The following is a 13,156-nucleotide window of genomic DNA, read 5'->3' as shown; positions in this document are numbered from 1 at the left end:
ATGCAGACAGAATAACCGACTGTTTAGTATGTCCGTCCCAGTAACTATCGATAAATTATCGCCACCTACGCCCACGCCCACACCCCCGCCCCCATCCACCCCCACACCCAGAAAGCAGGAAGGCAAAACTGACTAATTTTAGCCCATTGTACTTTAGGTGCTTGCCAGGGACCACAAATATTATGCACGTTATAAATCACAACGACGACATCAACGACGACGACTGCGACTGCGAAAATGTTCACATTAATTGTTGCAACGTCATTTTCGGGCCTATTGTGTTCGGGGTTCGGTTGGGTCGACGGTCTGCGAACGGTGCACAGGCTAATAAAAGGCGTGCTCTCTATGTGTGCTCCAGACGATGCCTTTGTGTCACGTGGCAATTTTGCAAAAGGAATTTCAACAATGTAGACGTTTTTACAACACTTTGGGGGCATGGGCCGGGTTGTCCCTGTAGCAGCAGCAAACGACAGTTGCAGAAAAAAATCAAAATAAGAACTTCAAACTATTTTTTTTTTTTTGCTCTCTGCGCATATGCAAATGTGTGTTTGGAGTTGGTGGCAATGAAACACGGGTGTTTAGTGGCTGAATTTGGGATTTGTCAAAGGCTCGCTACAATGCCGACAAAGCGAGCCGCAGGTTGGTAATTTTCATAATTTTGCATTTGAGACTCGGCACGGAGTAGTTGTCAAGGAGTGCGAGGGAGTACTTCCTAGTAAGTTGTAGCTTGCGCTTTAATATTGTGAAAAAGTACTTCCTATGTGTACTTGTGGAAATAATCAATTTATTTTTATATTCAATTCGTTTCCTTGAATTTTGATTTAAGAAAATGATAAATCAGGAATCACAAATAAGATTTACGACTTAAAAAAGTCAAAACCTGCTCCAAATAAAGCTGGATGAATAGGAAAATACTAAATATTTTAAGGTGCGTCATTCTGAAAAGAAGATAAACTTTTGTTTTAAATTTTTATCATAAATACTAATTACAACTCTTGTTTTTTGATCTCAATTAAGAAGTTTTATAATACAAATTTAAGATAAGTGTTATTCTATGCTATTCCATTATAAATTGATATTTATATATTAGCTCACATTAAAATATAAGAGTTTAAAATAAGTTTTCTTATAAAAAAAAATATACAAATAATATTATTTTATGATACATATTTTAAAAATTATAATAGTTAATAGTTAAATTATTGCTATTTCCTTTCAAATGAAGTTATTCTTTTTTTAGGTAAATATACGTTTTTTGCGCGTCTTACAAAAGTTCTGCATTTGTCAAACTAATACATTTACATACATATCCTTGCAAGTGCACGTGTGTGCGCATATTTGTACAGTGTATGTGTGCCCACGCACATAAAATGCAGACAAAAACACTCGAAGGGAAAAGTTATATGCATAACGAGAAAAACAGCAAAAGGGCGTCGTTAATATTTCAAAAACAGAAACAGAAAGCTATACAAAACAAACAGAAATGCTCGAAATACAAATAACAAAAGCAAACCGGCAAATAACACCGACAACAACAAACACTTGGACAATCGAACGTGCCCACATTTGACTTGATCTCTTGAAAATATTAAAGGCATATTTGTTGCATGGTCAGTAAAATAGACAAGATGTAGCAACAAATTAGACAAGCGGAAGATGCACGTAGAACGTAATTTATGGCTAGAGCAAAACTGAGGTTATGTTGCAAGTGGTTTGAGAATTTGCAAAAAGTTGTCAATGTGTTGAGAATGTTGTACATGCGTATGTCAGAGAGGGAGAGTGAATGGAGCAGACACTGCAAATTAATTGTTGACAGCGCTAACAACAACATCTGAGTCAAGCTAAGCCGTATCCTCTAATTGGTGGGGGTTACATGCTTGCTGATACCAACTCCATTTATCACCTACTTGGTCAAAGTTCAACGGATGACAACGACAAGCATGTGGATCAATTAGCTTTTACAAGTCCTTGTACTCACCTTTGCTCTGGCTCACGCTTAATTTGTATCTCGAGTATGCTCTTGTATGGTTCCATTACATAAACACAGATATTAATAAAGTTAGCCGCACGATTTGGTTACCAACTAAAATGTGCACAACTTTTGAAACTTTAGTTACTAAAAAAGTTGCCGTTGCCACTTGGCAGAAAACAGTTGCCGTTTATTTGAACGTTGCCACACCTGGAACACTTAATAAGATCATATTTCATTTCAATGGCTTTTTCCAAGAATGATCTTTTTATTAATTTTCTTAGTTCTGATGCAATTTTTTTTTTAATTTCTATAACACATCTTCTGCCTCCTTTTTATTTAATTTCGAATAAATATTGCATACTTTTTTATAGAAGAAATAATAATTTTATTTTAACGGCGCGCCATTCGTATACCGAGCTGCCACACAACTACAGTAAGATGACAGAGTTGCCAGACTAATATGCAAACTGTAAGGTCACACTAGACAACTAAAACAGGTGTTCAAGAATATTACCGCCAAAGCAAATTCAAAATTTAATAGTTGAGTATTTCGTTTAATCAAACATGCAATGACCAGTCTTATATATTAAGTACCCACACCTGTTCCATTACTTTTAATATACGCCACAGCCGTTTACTTCTTTAATGGGAAAGGCGGAACCCAGCCACCAAAGGCGCGCTCCAGTTCCTCAGCCACAGCCAGGCAGAGGCGATCATTGTTGTGATTGGAGACTACCTGAATGCCCAGAGGCATGCCATTCGCATCTAATCCCATGGGCACCTGTGTCGCCGGCAAACGCAGCACATTAAATAAACTAAAGTAGCTGAAGTCCATAAACTTCACCAGTGGATAATAATGGAAAGGCGCTGTACGTGGTGAGCTGTGAAAGAACAAGACTCCATCGTCGCCCAGTAATTCCTGAACAAATTGCTTACACTTAAGGGTGGCAGCACGGATCAGTGTCTCCGACTCCTTGGGCAGGACACCATCAATCAGAGAGTAAATTGCCGCCATGCTGTACTCGCTTTGTCCCAGCAACTTTTTAAACAGCTCCACAAACGGATTCAACTCAACACCATTGCCCAGCATCTGGTTAAAGTTTGCCGGCTCTTGTGTCATCCAATAGCGCCACATTTTGCCCGTCAATTCGGTACCCGGCACCTTAGCCAGTCGCACCTCCTTTCCGCTAAGAGATTCAAAATGTTGGCGCACTTTGTACATGACACGCTCCGTATCCCGATTAATGGGGTTGCACTGACGCATTCCATTGTTGGACACATAAAAGTAACGCAATCGCTTCATATCCACCTGCTTGTCCAGGTTGAGCACGCTCTTCACTCCCGGTTCCAGCAGCACCTTCATTATGGGCCGCAAATCGCTGGCATAACGAGCCATGGGTCCGACGGCCACCATCGTCTCCTTTTCCTTGCCGGTGCGAAAGGTGCAACCCGCCATATTAATGGCACCCAAGCTGGGCTTATGACCGAAAACGCCACAATTGAAGGCGGGTATGCGTATGGAACCGCCAATATCTGTGCCAAGACCAAAACCCGTACAACAGGCGGTGATTAGGGCGCCCTCGCCACCCGATGAGCCGCCCACAGAGCGTCGCAGATCATAGGGATTGTTGGTGCAACCGATGAGCATGTTGCGCGTCTCAATCCACTTGTTCACCTCGGGCACATTGCTGGTTGCAATGATGATGGCGCCACTTGCCTTCATCAAACGCACACACTCCGCATCCTCCTGGGAGCGCACATCCTTGCGTGCCAACAGACCCAAAGTGTGCAGCTTTCCCGCCACCGACGTGCTATCCTTGGTGGTGAAAGGCACACCCAAAAAGGGTAGCGCATCCAATTGTTCAACGCTGTACTCATTGGCAGCCAGCTTCTGGTCGATCTGCTGCGCCTGCTGCAGTGCCTCGGCAAATGGGCCATCGACCACAGCATTGAGTTCACGATTCACAATCTCAATGCGTTCACAGTAGGCTTTCACAATGTCGTAACTTTTCAGCTTACGTTCGCGTATTTGTTGTGCCAGGTCAACGGCACTCTTGGTCAATATAACCTGTTGATCCACACTCAGTGGAGTTGCCACACGCTTGTGCGGACCGAGATACCAGCCCAAAACGAACTCCAATAGACGATCGCTTAATATATGCAGCAGCGTAAGCAGCGCATCCAGAAATACTCGCCCAACAGCCATTCCGAACGTTTGAGTATTTATTATACAATGTCTTTTGCACTTTGTCCGCAACGTCTTCAACTTTATTTCAACAACTGACTAAACATACATATGTATCTAAGTATATCGTTCATAGATACAAAGAGAGAGAAATTATATTTTGGCGTTGCCACTCTTCCAAAGCTCTACCTAAGCCCAGCCATAAACCATTTTAAGCCCAACGGTTATCTTTTGACATCTGTCAATTAAGGCAGATACGCTGCAGCGCGCAGTTTAAAATATATATTGTAAGTTATACAAAACCAATAACCATTGTTCATGCTAAATAGATTTCTTTTTAAAGAATTCAATAAACTAAAATTTAAAAAAATTAAAAATAAACCAATTAAGATAATTGCTGAGTTTTTAGATATAGTTGGCGTTGCCAACGGATAAATTTGACAGTAGTCAACTAAGGCAGATATGCTGTTAATTTTGTAATGCAAGCAAAATAAAATCTATTAACACCATACATGTTCTAGCACAATTAATTTAAAGAACCAAATAAATTAATTATGGCCATGTTAAACTTTAAATGATTGAATTGTATATATATATTTACATTTTATATATTTAGTTTTTAGTATTTTACATTTATGGTTGCCACTCTGCCAAATCTCTGCTAACAATATGACATAAAGTAGATTATTATTGAGTATTTTTTAAAATAATTAAACATACATTATTGTTTGGAATACAGTTCTGGAACAGCCCTGAACGACTGAAAATCATATCAAAATATGTGTATCATGCAAAGGTTAAAAATCTAAGCGTTCATGGCCGCCTTGAAGCACAATAACACGCCACCAACAACAATAATAAATATCGACCCGTTGCCGCCTTCGCCGTCGCCGCAGCTGTTAGTGGTAGTTGCTTCACCGTCGCGCTGCTAAAGCGTCGCCAATCGCTGTCAGTACCTGTATCGAATTTTCGTACGTAAAAACGCCTTACAAAATAGAAAGTGCACTGATTTAAGTAGCAATAAACTTAATGCAAATTTGTTAAACTCTTTGTATAAAACGTGTGCTAAATTGCACTTATTCGTATTTTTTGAAATCACAAACAGCTGCCTATCAGAAATGCGGGCGGCCTGTGTTGATTTGTTATATTTGCAGTTCTAAATGTATGTAGTGTGTGTGTGTGTGTGTGTGTTTGTGTTGGTGAGGGGGGTTGGGCGTTTGTGTATTTGAGAAACGCAGCAACTGTTTAAATTGCATATTCTATTGAGTCACAAGTCAAGCAATTGCTTTTCTCATGCAATAGTTGACGTCTAGGAAAAATACATACTTCCTGAGTACTCGCTATATATTAGCATTTACGAAATCTATTTGTTGAGCGTGCGCTACGTTTGTTTATTTTTAAACTTCAAAATCGCCCGGCGTTGTGTTTGAAAAACAAACAGATTTTAAATTTCCCTCCTTTGGGGTTTAGTTATTACTGCCTAACGACATTGTAGTTCTCAGTTCGGTTTTGTCTCAATTTGATACTTTATACCGAGAGTATAATAAGTTTGTGCGAACGAATGTAACTATATATATTATATTTAACCCATATTTTTCGACAAACTTTTGTTTTTAATTTGCATTACTTGATCAAAAAAAATGAAATATAAAATTTTGTATAAAGATTATCAATTTGACCGCTAGAAAACCCCAATCGTACAGATTAAATGTTATTAATTGACAGTTTTATCTTATAGCAAAATCGCTATAACTATATATAGTACACATAGAACATACAATACAAGGCTTAACAACAATACTAGTAATATTTTTTTCAATTGACAACACGAATTTGGACCTAACTTAATCTTATCAGCTCAATATTTCCTTTATTAAAATAATCCAATGCCTCAATTAAACTATTTTTGTTTACCCTTTACATTTATTTTCTACAAAGAAATCATAATAGTCAATTAATTTTTTAGATTAGTTAAATTTTTAGCTAATAGAATTTCCCTAAATTTCTGCAGTATAGCTGCAAAATAGATAAAATGGCAACACTGATTACTAAAGCAATTAAAAGGCTAGGACCTTGAATTTCATCACATAAGTTACATAACCGAATGCAGACCAAGTTCATCACGATGTGATTGTAAAGGCGCAAGTGATTCAAGGTCAAAGGACGAGAAGAACATCAATATCAATATCTAAGGGCAGGGTATTCCTCGGTCGAGTAGACTTGAGTAAAGTTTTCTTACTTGTTTTTTGATTGTATGCTGCATTCCTAACCTCGGCATACACTTTGGAGTTTAGGGCATTTCGACTGTTGATCGTGCTGATTACTATAACTGCAATCTGTTGTTGCCATCCCTTTCACACACATGATAGGCCATTTAATAATAGACCCGATGATGATGATGATGATGATGAGTAGCTGTCGACACGGTGGTCGTTGATTACCCACCTATAAGCCGGTCGACGACGCCACCTGAAAGCCTCGCCGATAAGTTAATAGTAAACGAAATCTTATATGTACATAGTATACTATATCAGAGTGGGACTGCGAGGGGGGTGTGTGTATGCGAGTGTGTGTGTGTGTGCCAGTGTGTACCGTTCCCACCTGCCTAGCAATACATTTCCCAAACACACATCGGCTGAGTCGCACGTTATAAACGTTAACACTTCAAATTATAATAAAAAATAAAATAATATTCGTGTTGCAGGTAAAACTGTTGAAAGTTTCATGGAAATGAGTTCCGTCAGCCAGGAAACCGAAACGGCCGCAACCAATGGTGAATCATCATCATCATCAGGTGGTTCCGATTCCGCCACAGCTGGCGATTATATGCGACAATTTCGGAACATCATTGCGCCGGGCAATGAGACATCCATGACCAGAGAGTTCAAGCCCCAAGTAGCCTATGAATTCGAGCGTTATGCAAATCCCCAGCAGCTGAAACAATTTGTGTTACGTAGCGAAAAGATGCGCAAATTGCTGGAGCATTATGCACGGGAAACCAAACAGCCGATGCGTCAGTTGGAACAGCAGGCCAGGGCCATAATCGATGAGATTGGCTTGGATCGTAATATGGCAATAATACGATGGTGTGGCATTGCCATTACCGCAATTGGTAAACGCATCTGTGATGGCATCTATGTCAACTCCACGAGCATGGCCAATGTGCGCAAGGATATGGGCCATTGTCCTGTTCTTTATCTGCCCAGTCATCGCAGCTATATGGACTTTATACTGATGAGCTACATATGCTACTACTATGACATTGAGATACCTGGCATTGCAGCCGGCATGGGTAAGTCCAATCCTCGCCAGTGTGTTAGCTTAGCATTTACATTATATTATTCATTTTACAGACTTTCATTCGATGTTTGGCATGGGCACTATGCTCCGCAAAACGGGAGCCTTCTTCATGCGACGCTCCTTTTCGAATGACGAGCTCTACTGGGACATCTTCAGGGAGTATATGTACGCTCTGGTGGCCAATTATCACATCGGTGTCGAGTTCTTTATTGAAGGCACTCGCTCGCGCAACTTTAAGGCGCTAGTGCCAAAGGTGGGCCTATTGTCCATGGCGCTTCTACCCTATTTCACCGGTGAGGTGCCAGATGTGATGATTGTCCCGGTCAGTGTCGCCTATGAGCGTGTGCTCGAGGAGCAACTCTTTGTCTACGAGCTGCTGGGCGTGCCCAAACCCAAAGAGTCCACCAAGGGCTTCTTTAAGGCACTCAAAATCATTGACGAGCGTTTTGGTAAAATGTTTCTGGACTTTGGTGCACCCATATCGGCAAAAGAATTCTTTGGACACCATAACGGTGAGCGTATCCAGCGTGCCGGACTCGGTGGCTCGCTACAGAAGCTGAATCGTCAGGAGATCGAGCTGGTCAAGCAGCTGGCCAATGAGATTATCTATCAGCAGCAACGTCGCATTGTCATCACCACCTTCAATATGCTGAGTCTATTGTACGCCAGCAAGCTGTACGGACAGCACAGCGTTAATCTTGACGAACTGGCGCGTGGTGTACTGCATCTGAAGCGCATCTTTGAGCAGCTGGGAGCACATGTTAGCACCAGCACCAACAGCATCAAGCCGGACATTATTGATGCCGTTGAAATACATAATAATATTTTGGAATTCCGTGTGGGACGACTTCAATTTACGCCGCTGGCAGCTGATCAACTGGCGGCCAAGATCGATGTGAAGCGCTTAAAGGCACACGCACTCTGTCCAAAAACCATGGCAGTGGCTGTGCCGATGATGGCACTGCAGCTCTATGTCAATCCCTGCATGTTTTGGCTGGCACGACCCGCTTATTTGCTGCTGGCGGCACTCAAGGAGCAACGTCGTCAGCATAATAATCCTGAGGTGATCGGTTCTTATGAGAACACACTGTCCGCTCTGCATAACCATGTGAACACCATGGATGCACTGTTTCAACACGAGTTTATTATTGAATCGAATCGTGAGGAGGCAGAATTTGAAACGTATCTTCAGCTGCTGTTGGACGAGGATGCGCTGGAATTAAACAAGCAGGACGGCAGGATTACTGTCCAGGATAATGAATGCTTCAGAGTTATACTTGCCGCACTGGCGCCATTCCTCTGCCTCTACTATCAGCTGGCTGTAACGTTGCGACAGGTCAGTGAACTGATTGAACAGAATGAATGAATTAAGAATAATTGTGGAATCATTTCAATTGCAGATGGCACCGGATGGTGAGTTTGGTGGCAAGGAGTTGCTGGTACGGGTGCAACAGCATGTGGAACAATTGCTCCAACAGCCCGGCGGTGCAGCGTTACATGTGCATCCATATTGCCTGGCCCTGGACAATCTCAATATTGCCATTTATGCGCTGATTCAAAGCGGCTTTCTACTCAAATCCCGTGAGACTGGTCTCATGCGTGTTGCACCGGCGACAGCGGACAAGTGCCTCCGGCAACTGGAGCTGCAACTGCTCGAGTATTGCCAACTAATGCCATTTGCCCAATACTCAATGGCGGCCAATGAGCAGGCACATGCGCACATAGCCAAATTATAACTGACAAATGGCAAGCGGTTGGTTAACGTGCTGCCCACCGCAATCCCATTGTTAGCACAGTACAATTCATATGGCATTATATCACACTTCATTCAATTCATTGTCAGCTTGATCAAGAATTGTCGCATCATTTGCATTTTGTTTATTTTTGTACTTGTGGCGCCACTTTGGCAACTGCTACTTTGGTTCATTGCGTCTACGTGCTTCTCCACGTAGACATCAGCAATATGAATCGATCTGAGGGTGGCTTACACATATTCGGTGTGGTTTATTTTAGTCATTAATCAATATCAAATATTGATATTTATGTATTGCCATACAAATGCAAACGCCAAAAATAGATGTCAGTCAATTGCGGTGATTTGTTCTGTAACAATTACGATTTTCTAGTTTATTAAGCAAGTCCCAACGACTTGTAGTATTCCCCAAAAGCAAAGTTCACATTGGGGAATATGTTAAAAAAAAAAAACTTGAACTTGGCCCCTACCTTCGATCCGACTTTCTTTTCATTCATAAATAAATTAAATTAAAGAACATCGTTTTAGGATTTAAGCATTCCTTGAAATGCATTTAAAAGTTTTAAATCATTTTAATTACATTATCAAGAATCGAAAATATGAGTTGAATTAAAAAAAATGCTTGCTTTGATGAAAGAATTCCATATATACTTTAAATTTTTATAATAAAAATTAATATCATTTTTTAATGTTTATTATAAAAATTTCAAAAATTTTTAATTCAGATTTTTATTTAAAAATCATGAAAATCACTTTTTTACATGATCATAATCCTCAAATAAATTCCCTGTCTGTTAGTAACAGCGTGCCACAAGATTTCGAGCAGTATTAGACATAAAACATCTATTACGACTACTGCTATTTTCTGCACTTAAGATAAGGGAAACCAAAAAAGTTTTCCTGTTTTAGCTATAACAAATTAAAGCATCTATGGAGATGATCGATTGAAGACTTTAACAGTCACATTCACATTGAAACGGTATTTAATCTTCGACTTGTGAAAAACCTTCAGTCGAGAAAAGTGCCAATGTTTTAGCAATTGGAATTTTAATTAGCAAAAACATTTCTAGTTGTAGAATATTTAGATTGTAAGTCCGTATATTCTCAATATTTTTATAACACAAAGACAAAAGACATATATATATATATAATATGTATAAACAGGGATATTCCTAACAAAGCTGCAGCACAAAACTAGCAACAAATGATAAAATAGTGCAATATTGTTTTTTTGTTTTTAATTGTTTTTTAATCATATTTTTGTAGCTAATTTTACATTTGTATATTATAGAAAGATAACACCACTATACTAATTTATACAATATTGAATAACAAAAGTACATAATAATAAAAAGTATATTTAACTAGTGCCAGTTGCGCCCTTGTGAAAGATTAACAAACAAGATTATTGAAATAATAAATTACATTGAAAGTTTTGCAAAGTAAATGAACTGGTAAATGGATTAACAAAACTGTCGCTTGAACTGTTCCAAGGTGCGTTGAGTGATGACAACCAGCATGAGAAGTCGCTCAGGATTCTGTTCATCTGCTTCGGTATAAACAACGGCGGCGTTCTTATAAATCCATGCCATCTCGGGTCCACCATTCGGGACACGCATCTGCAGCTTACGGCGACCGGTTACTGCCAAAACTTGTCGCTCAATGTCCTCCAGCAAGGGATCCAACCCAGTCAGAGCCCGTGCCGAAATGCGATGAGCTGTCGCATTAGATTCTTGCTGTGCAGCAGATGGTTGAGCATTGGGTGGCAGCAAATCGCATTTGTTGTAGACGTTGATGATGGGAGGCATGTGGCTAGCAGTTGAATCGCCGCCGGCAACACTAAAAGCCAAGGAACGCAGCGTAGACTCAACATGAGCGCGCTGAGCGTCATGACATGGATGCGATAAGTCCTGCACATGTATAATTATATCCTGCAAGGAGAGCATATTAATAATTATCTAATGACAGAATAGTTTGCTACTCACCGCCAGCATGGCATCCTCCAGTGTGGCAACAAAGCATTCAAATAAACCCGTGGGCAAATCAGACATAAAACCCACAGTGTCCATATAAATGAGCTGCAAATTGCAAGGCAGGATACCGGCATGAGCTGTAACATCAAGTGTGGCAAACAGTTGATTGCGCGGCTGCAGCGAATCCTCCACAGTGAGCGCCTTTATCAAGGATGTCTTGCCGGCATTGGTGTAGCCCACCACAGCGGCAATGGGATAATTTTGCTGCTTACGCTTTTGACGCAACAGCTGCCGCTGGCGACGAACACGCTCCAATTCAGTCCTCAACTTCCGCTCCCTTGTGCGTAGTATCTCCTTTTGAAGATCACTCAGCGAGTAGCCCTGACGTCGTGTTTGTGTCATGCTCGCATCCTTGGCCTGCGCCCAAATGTAAGGCAGCTCCGCCATGGCCACTTGGAGTCGCGCCTCTGCGCTTGTCGCATGCAGACGCAGAATTTGGATGACAACCGAATAACGATCGAGGACAGGCAATCGAAACTCGGACTCCAAATAGTGTTTCTGGGCAAATGAAAGTGTGCCCTTGCTCACAAATAAACAGGTTAGTTGCTGCTCTTGCCGCAAATTAGTAATTAGTTCCTTAAGCTCAGACATTTTGCCGCTGCCAAAGAGCGTCTTGCGTTCCAAGCTTTCCAGTGGCACTTTCAATCCTCTGGCCACCTTCCAGTTGGGCAGCGAGTGTATTAACGCTGTTGCTTCCGCAAGTTGATCGTTCGGTTGCACATCTTCCGGCATGTTGCGCTTGGCTGCCCACTTGACATACGGCTGCAGGATGAGCACCTGTTGAGCTGTGGCCACATCTCGACTAATTCGCATGGCTCCACCAGCAACTTCGTCGTAGGCGCTATTAAGAACCAAATGTAATTTTCAAATAATTTGGCTAAATTCATGCAGACCTACCGATCGTCCAGAAAACGCATATCAAGGCTATCTGCTCCGCTCGCCGTGCTCAACTCCTGTTCGCCATCCGTTTGCTGTCCAGCTTGCATTTGGGCTTCATAATAACTCTTGCGATTTCGGATTCCCTTAACTCCTTGGTTTTGTGTGTATTTGAAACGCGCTGGGATTTGAATGGTCGCCGGACGCAACCAAGGAATGCGTAACAAGGTTCGTAGGCACGTCGTCATGGCTATTACTAATATTACTAATAGGTTTTCTCGTTAAGCACCGAATGCTTGCCCTCGTAGGCCATCCAAGCCGCTTGACAGGATTTGGTGCGTGTTGTGGTTGTTTGATATGCAATGCCAGTGGCAACCAATGAAGAAACCAAAATGTTGTACTTAATTGGATAGCGGATTTTCGTTTGTACTGCCTTTTGCACGAAATATGTTCCCGCAAATCCTGTAAAATGACAATTGTTATGCAATTATTAAATAATACGAATACACGACGAAGCAAATACCTAAACAAAATGATGCCAGTCCCGTAAAGAGCGCACGTGTCATACAGTCCAGATAACCGTCAAAGCCAGGATGTTTGTCACGCTGTTGTTCCTTCAAACGCTTAATATCGTTCATAATAATTGTTTTTTTATTCATTAATTTACACAACGCAATATGAAACGAAACGTGCAAGCCGGCTGTTGTAATCAGTGCTGCCATATTTTTAGAGGATAAAATAGCCCTTTCTGGTGTGAAAGCATCACAAAAAATAGCTGAGATTGGAATGCAAAGTGGCATAAATTTTTTATATACTTTGAAATAAATCAGTTATTTTGTATAATTCGGCAAAATTCACAACGAATCGGTTGGTAAAAATTTACGGCTTGTACAAATTTTCGAATATGTCTAGGAATCCAGCTCTGAGAAAAGCCAGAGCTAGCTATAATATAGCTGAGTTGGCAGCAGTGGTTATGCTGCTGAAGGGCAGCACTAACTGATGTATAACTTCAAAGTAGATTTGCAGGCCATACACGA

General features: G+C 41.0%; 4 protein-coding genes across 4 annotated transcripts; 1 reads left to right on the top strand and 3 right to left on the bottom strand.

Annotated features, from left to right (window-relative positions):
• Nucleotides 1–2,505: 2,505 nt before the first annotated feature.
• On the bottom strand, nt 2,506–4,275 carry LOC117791390 (fatty-acid amide hydrolase 2). The gene has a single exon (XM_034631125.1). The coding sequence runs from the start codon at nt 4,176–4,178 to the stop codon at nt 2,607–2,609; it is 1,572 nt and encodes a 523-aa protein (XP_034487016.1). The 5' UTR covers nt 4,179–4,275; the 3' UTR covers nt 2,506–2,606.
• Nucleotides 4,276–6,673: 2,398 nt separating this feature from the next.
• LOC117792938 (dihydroxyacetone phosphate acyltransferase) lies at nt 6,674–9,724 on the top strand. The gene is made up of 4 exons (XM_034633277.1): nt 6,674–6,812; nt 6,862–7,449; nt 7,511–8,793; nt 8,858–9,724. Exons 2-4 carry the CDS (start codon nt 6,882–6,884, stop codon nt 9,191–9,193), a joined length of 2,187 nt encoding a protein of 728 aa, XP_034489168.1. The 5' UTR covers nt 6,674–6,812; nt 6,862–6,881; the 3' UTR covers nt 9,194–9,724.
• An 824-nt stretch (nt 9,725–10,548) lies between these two features.
• On the bottom strand, nt 10,549–12,400 carry LOC117792941 (putative GTP-binding protein 6). The gene is made up of 3 exons (XM_034633281.1): nt 12,141–12,400; nt 11,196–12,084; nt 10,549–11,141 (listed from the first exon to the last, which is right to left on the bottom strand). Exons 1-3 carry the CDS (start codon nt 12,365–12,367, stop codon nt 10,674–10,676), a joined length of 1,584 nt encoding a protein of 527 aa, XP_034489172.1. The 5' UTR covers nt 12,368–12,400; the 3' UTR covers nt 10,549–10,673.
• LOC117792942 (transmembrane protein 141) lies at nt 12,351–12,813 on the bottom strand. Its single transcript, XM_034633282.1, has 2 exons — nt 12,643–12,813; nt 12,351–12,581 (listed from the first exon to the last, which is right to left on the bottom strand). Exons 1-2 carry the CDS (start codon nt 12,776–12,778, stop codon nt 12,385–12,387), a joined length of 333 nt encoding a protein of 110 aa, XP_034489173.1. The 5' UTR covers nt 12,779–12,813; the 3' UTR covers nt 12,351–12,384.
• Nucleotides 12,814–13,156: the final 343 nt, after the last annotated feature.

Source organism: Drosophila innubila (assembly GCF_004354385.1).
Source record: "Drosophila innubila isolate TH190305 chromosome 3R unlocalized genomic scaffold, UK_Dinn_1.0 2_E_3R, whole genome shotgun sequence".
Lineage (NCBI taxonomy): Eukaryota > Metazoa > Arthropoda > Insecta > Diptera > Drosophilidae > Drosophila > Drosophila innubila.
The sequence above is the reverse complement of the archived record's forward strand: the minus strand, read 5'-3'. Positions and strand labels throughout refer to the sequence as shown.

Coding starts and splice junctions, on each gene's coding strand:
- LOC117791390 (XM_034631125.1), bottom strand. CDS start 4,178: ATGGCTGTTGGGCGAGTATTTCTGGATGCGCTGCTTACGCTGCTGCAT.
- LOC117792938 (XM_034633277.1), top strand. CDS start 6,882: ATGGAAATGAGTTCCGTCAGCCAGGAAACCGAAACGGCCGCAACCAAT. Junction 7,450..7,510: donor TGGCATTGCAGCCGGCATGG/GTAAGTCCAATC, acceptor TTCATTTTACAG/ACTTTCATTCGATGTTTGGC. Junction 8,794..8,857: donor TGGCTGTAACGTTGCGACAG/GTCAGTGAACTG, acceptor TTTCAATTGCAG/ATGGCACCGGATGGTGAGTT.
- LOC117792941 (XM_034633281.1), bottom strand. CDS start 12,367: ATGACGACGTGCCTACGAACCTTGTTACGCATTCCTTGGTTGCGTCCG. Junction 12,085..12,140: donor ATGCGTTTTCTGGACGATCG/GTAGGTCTGCAT, acceptor GGTTCTTAATAG/CGCCTACGACGAAGTTGCTG. Junction 11,142..11,195: donor TGGAGGATGCCATGCTGGCG/GTGAGTAGCAAA, acceptor CTCTCCTTGCAG/GATATAATTATACATGTGCA.
- LOC117792942 (XM_034633282.1), bottom strand. CDS start 12,778: ATGAATAAAAAAACAATTATTATGAACGATATTAAGCGTTTGAAGGAA. Junction 12,582..12,642: donor ACTGGCATCATTTTGTTTAG/GTATTTGCTTCG, acceptor GTCATTTTACAG/GATTTGCGGGAACATATTTC.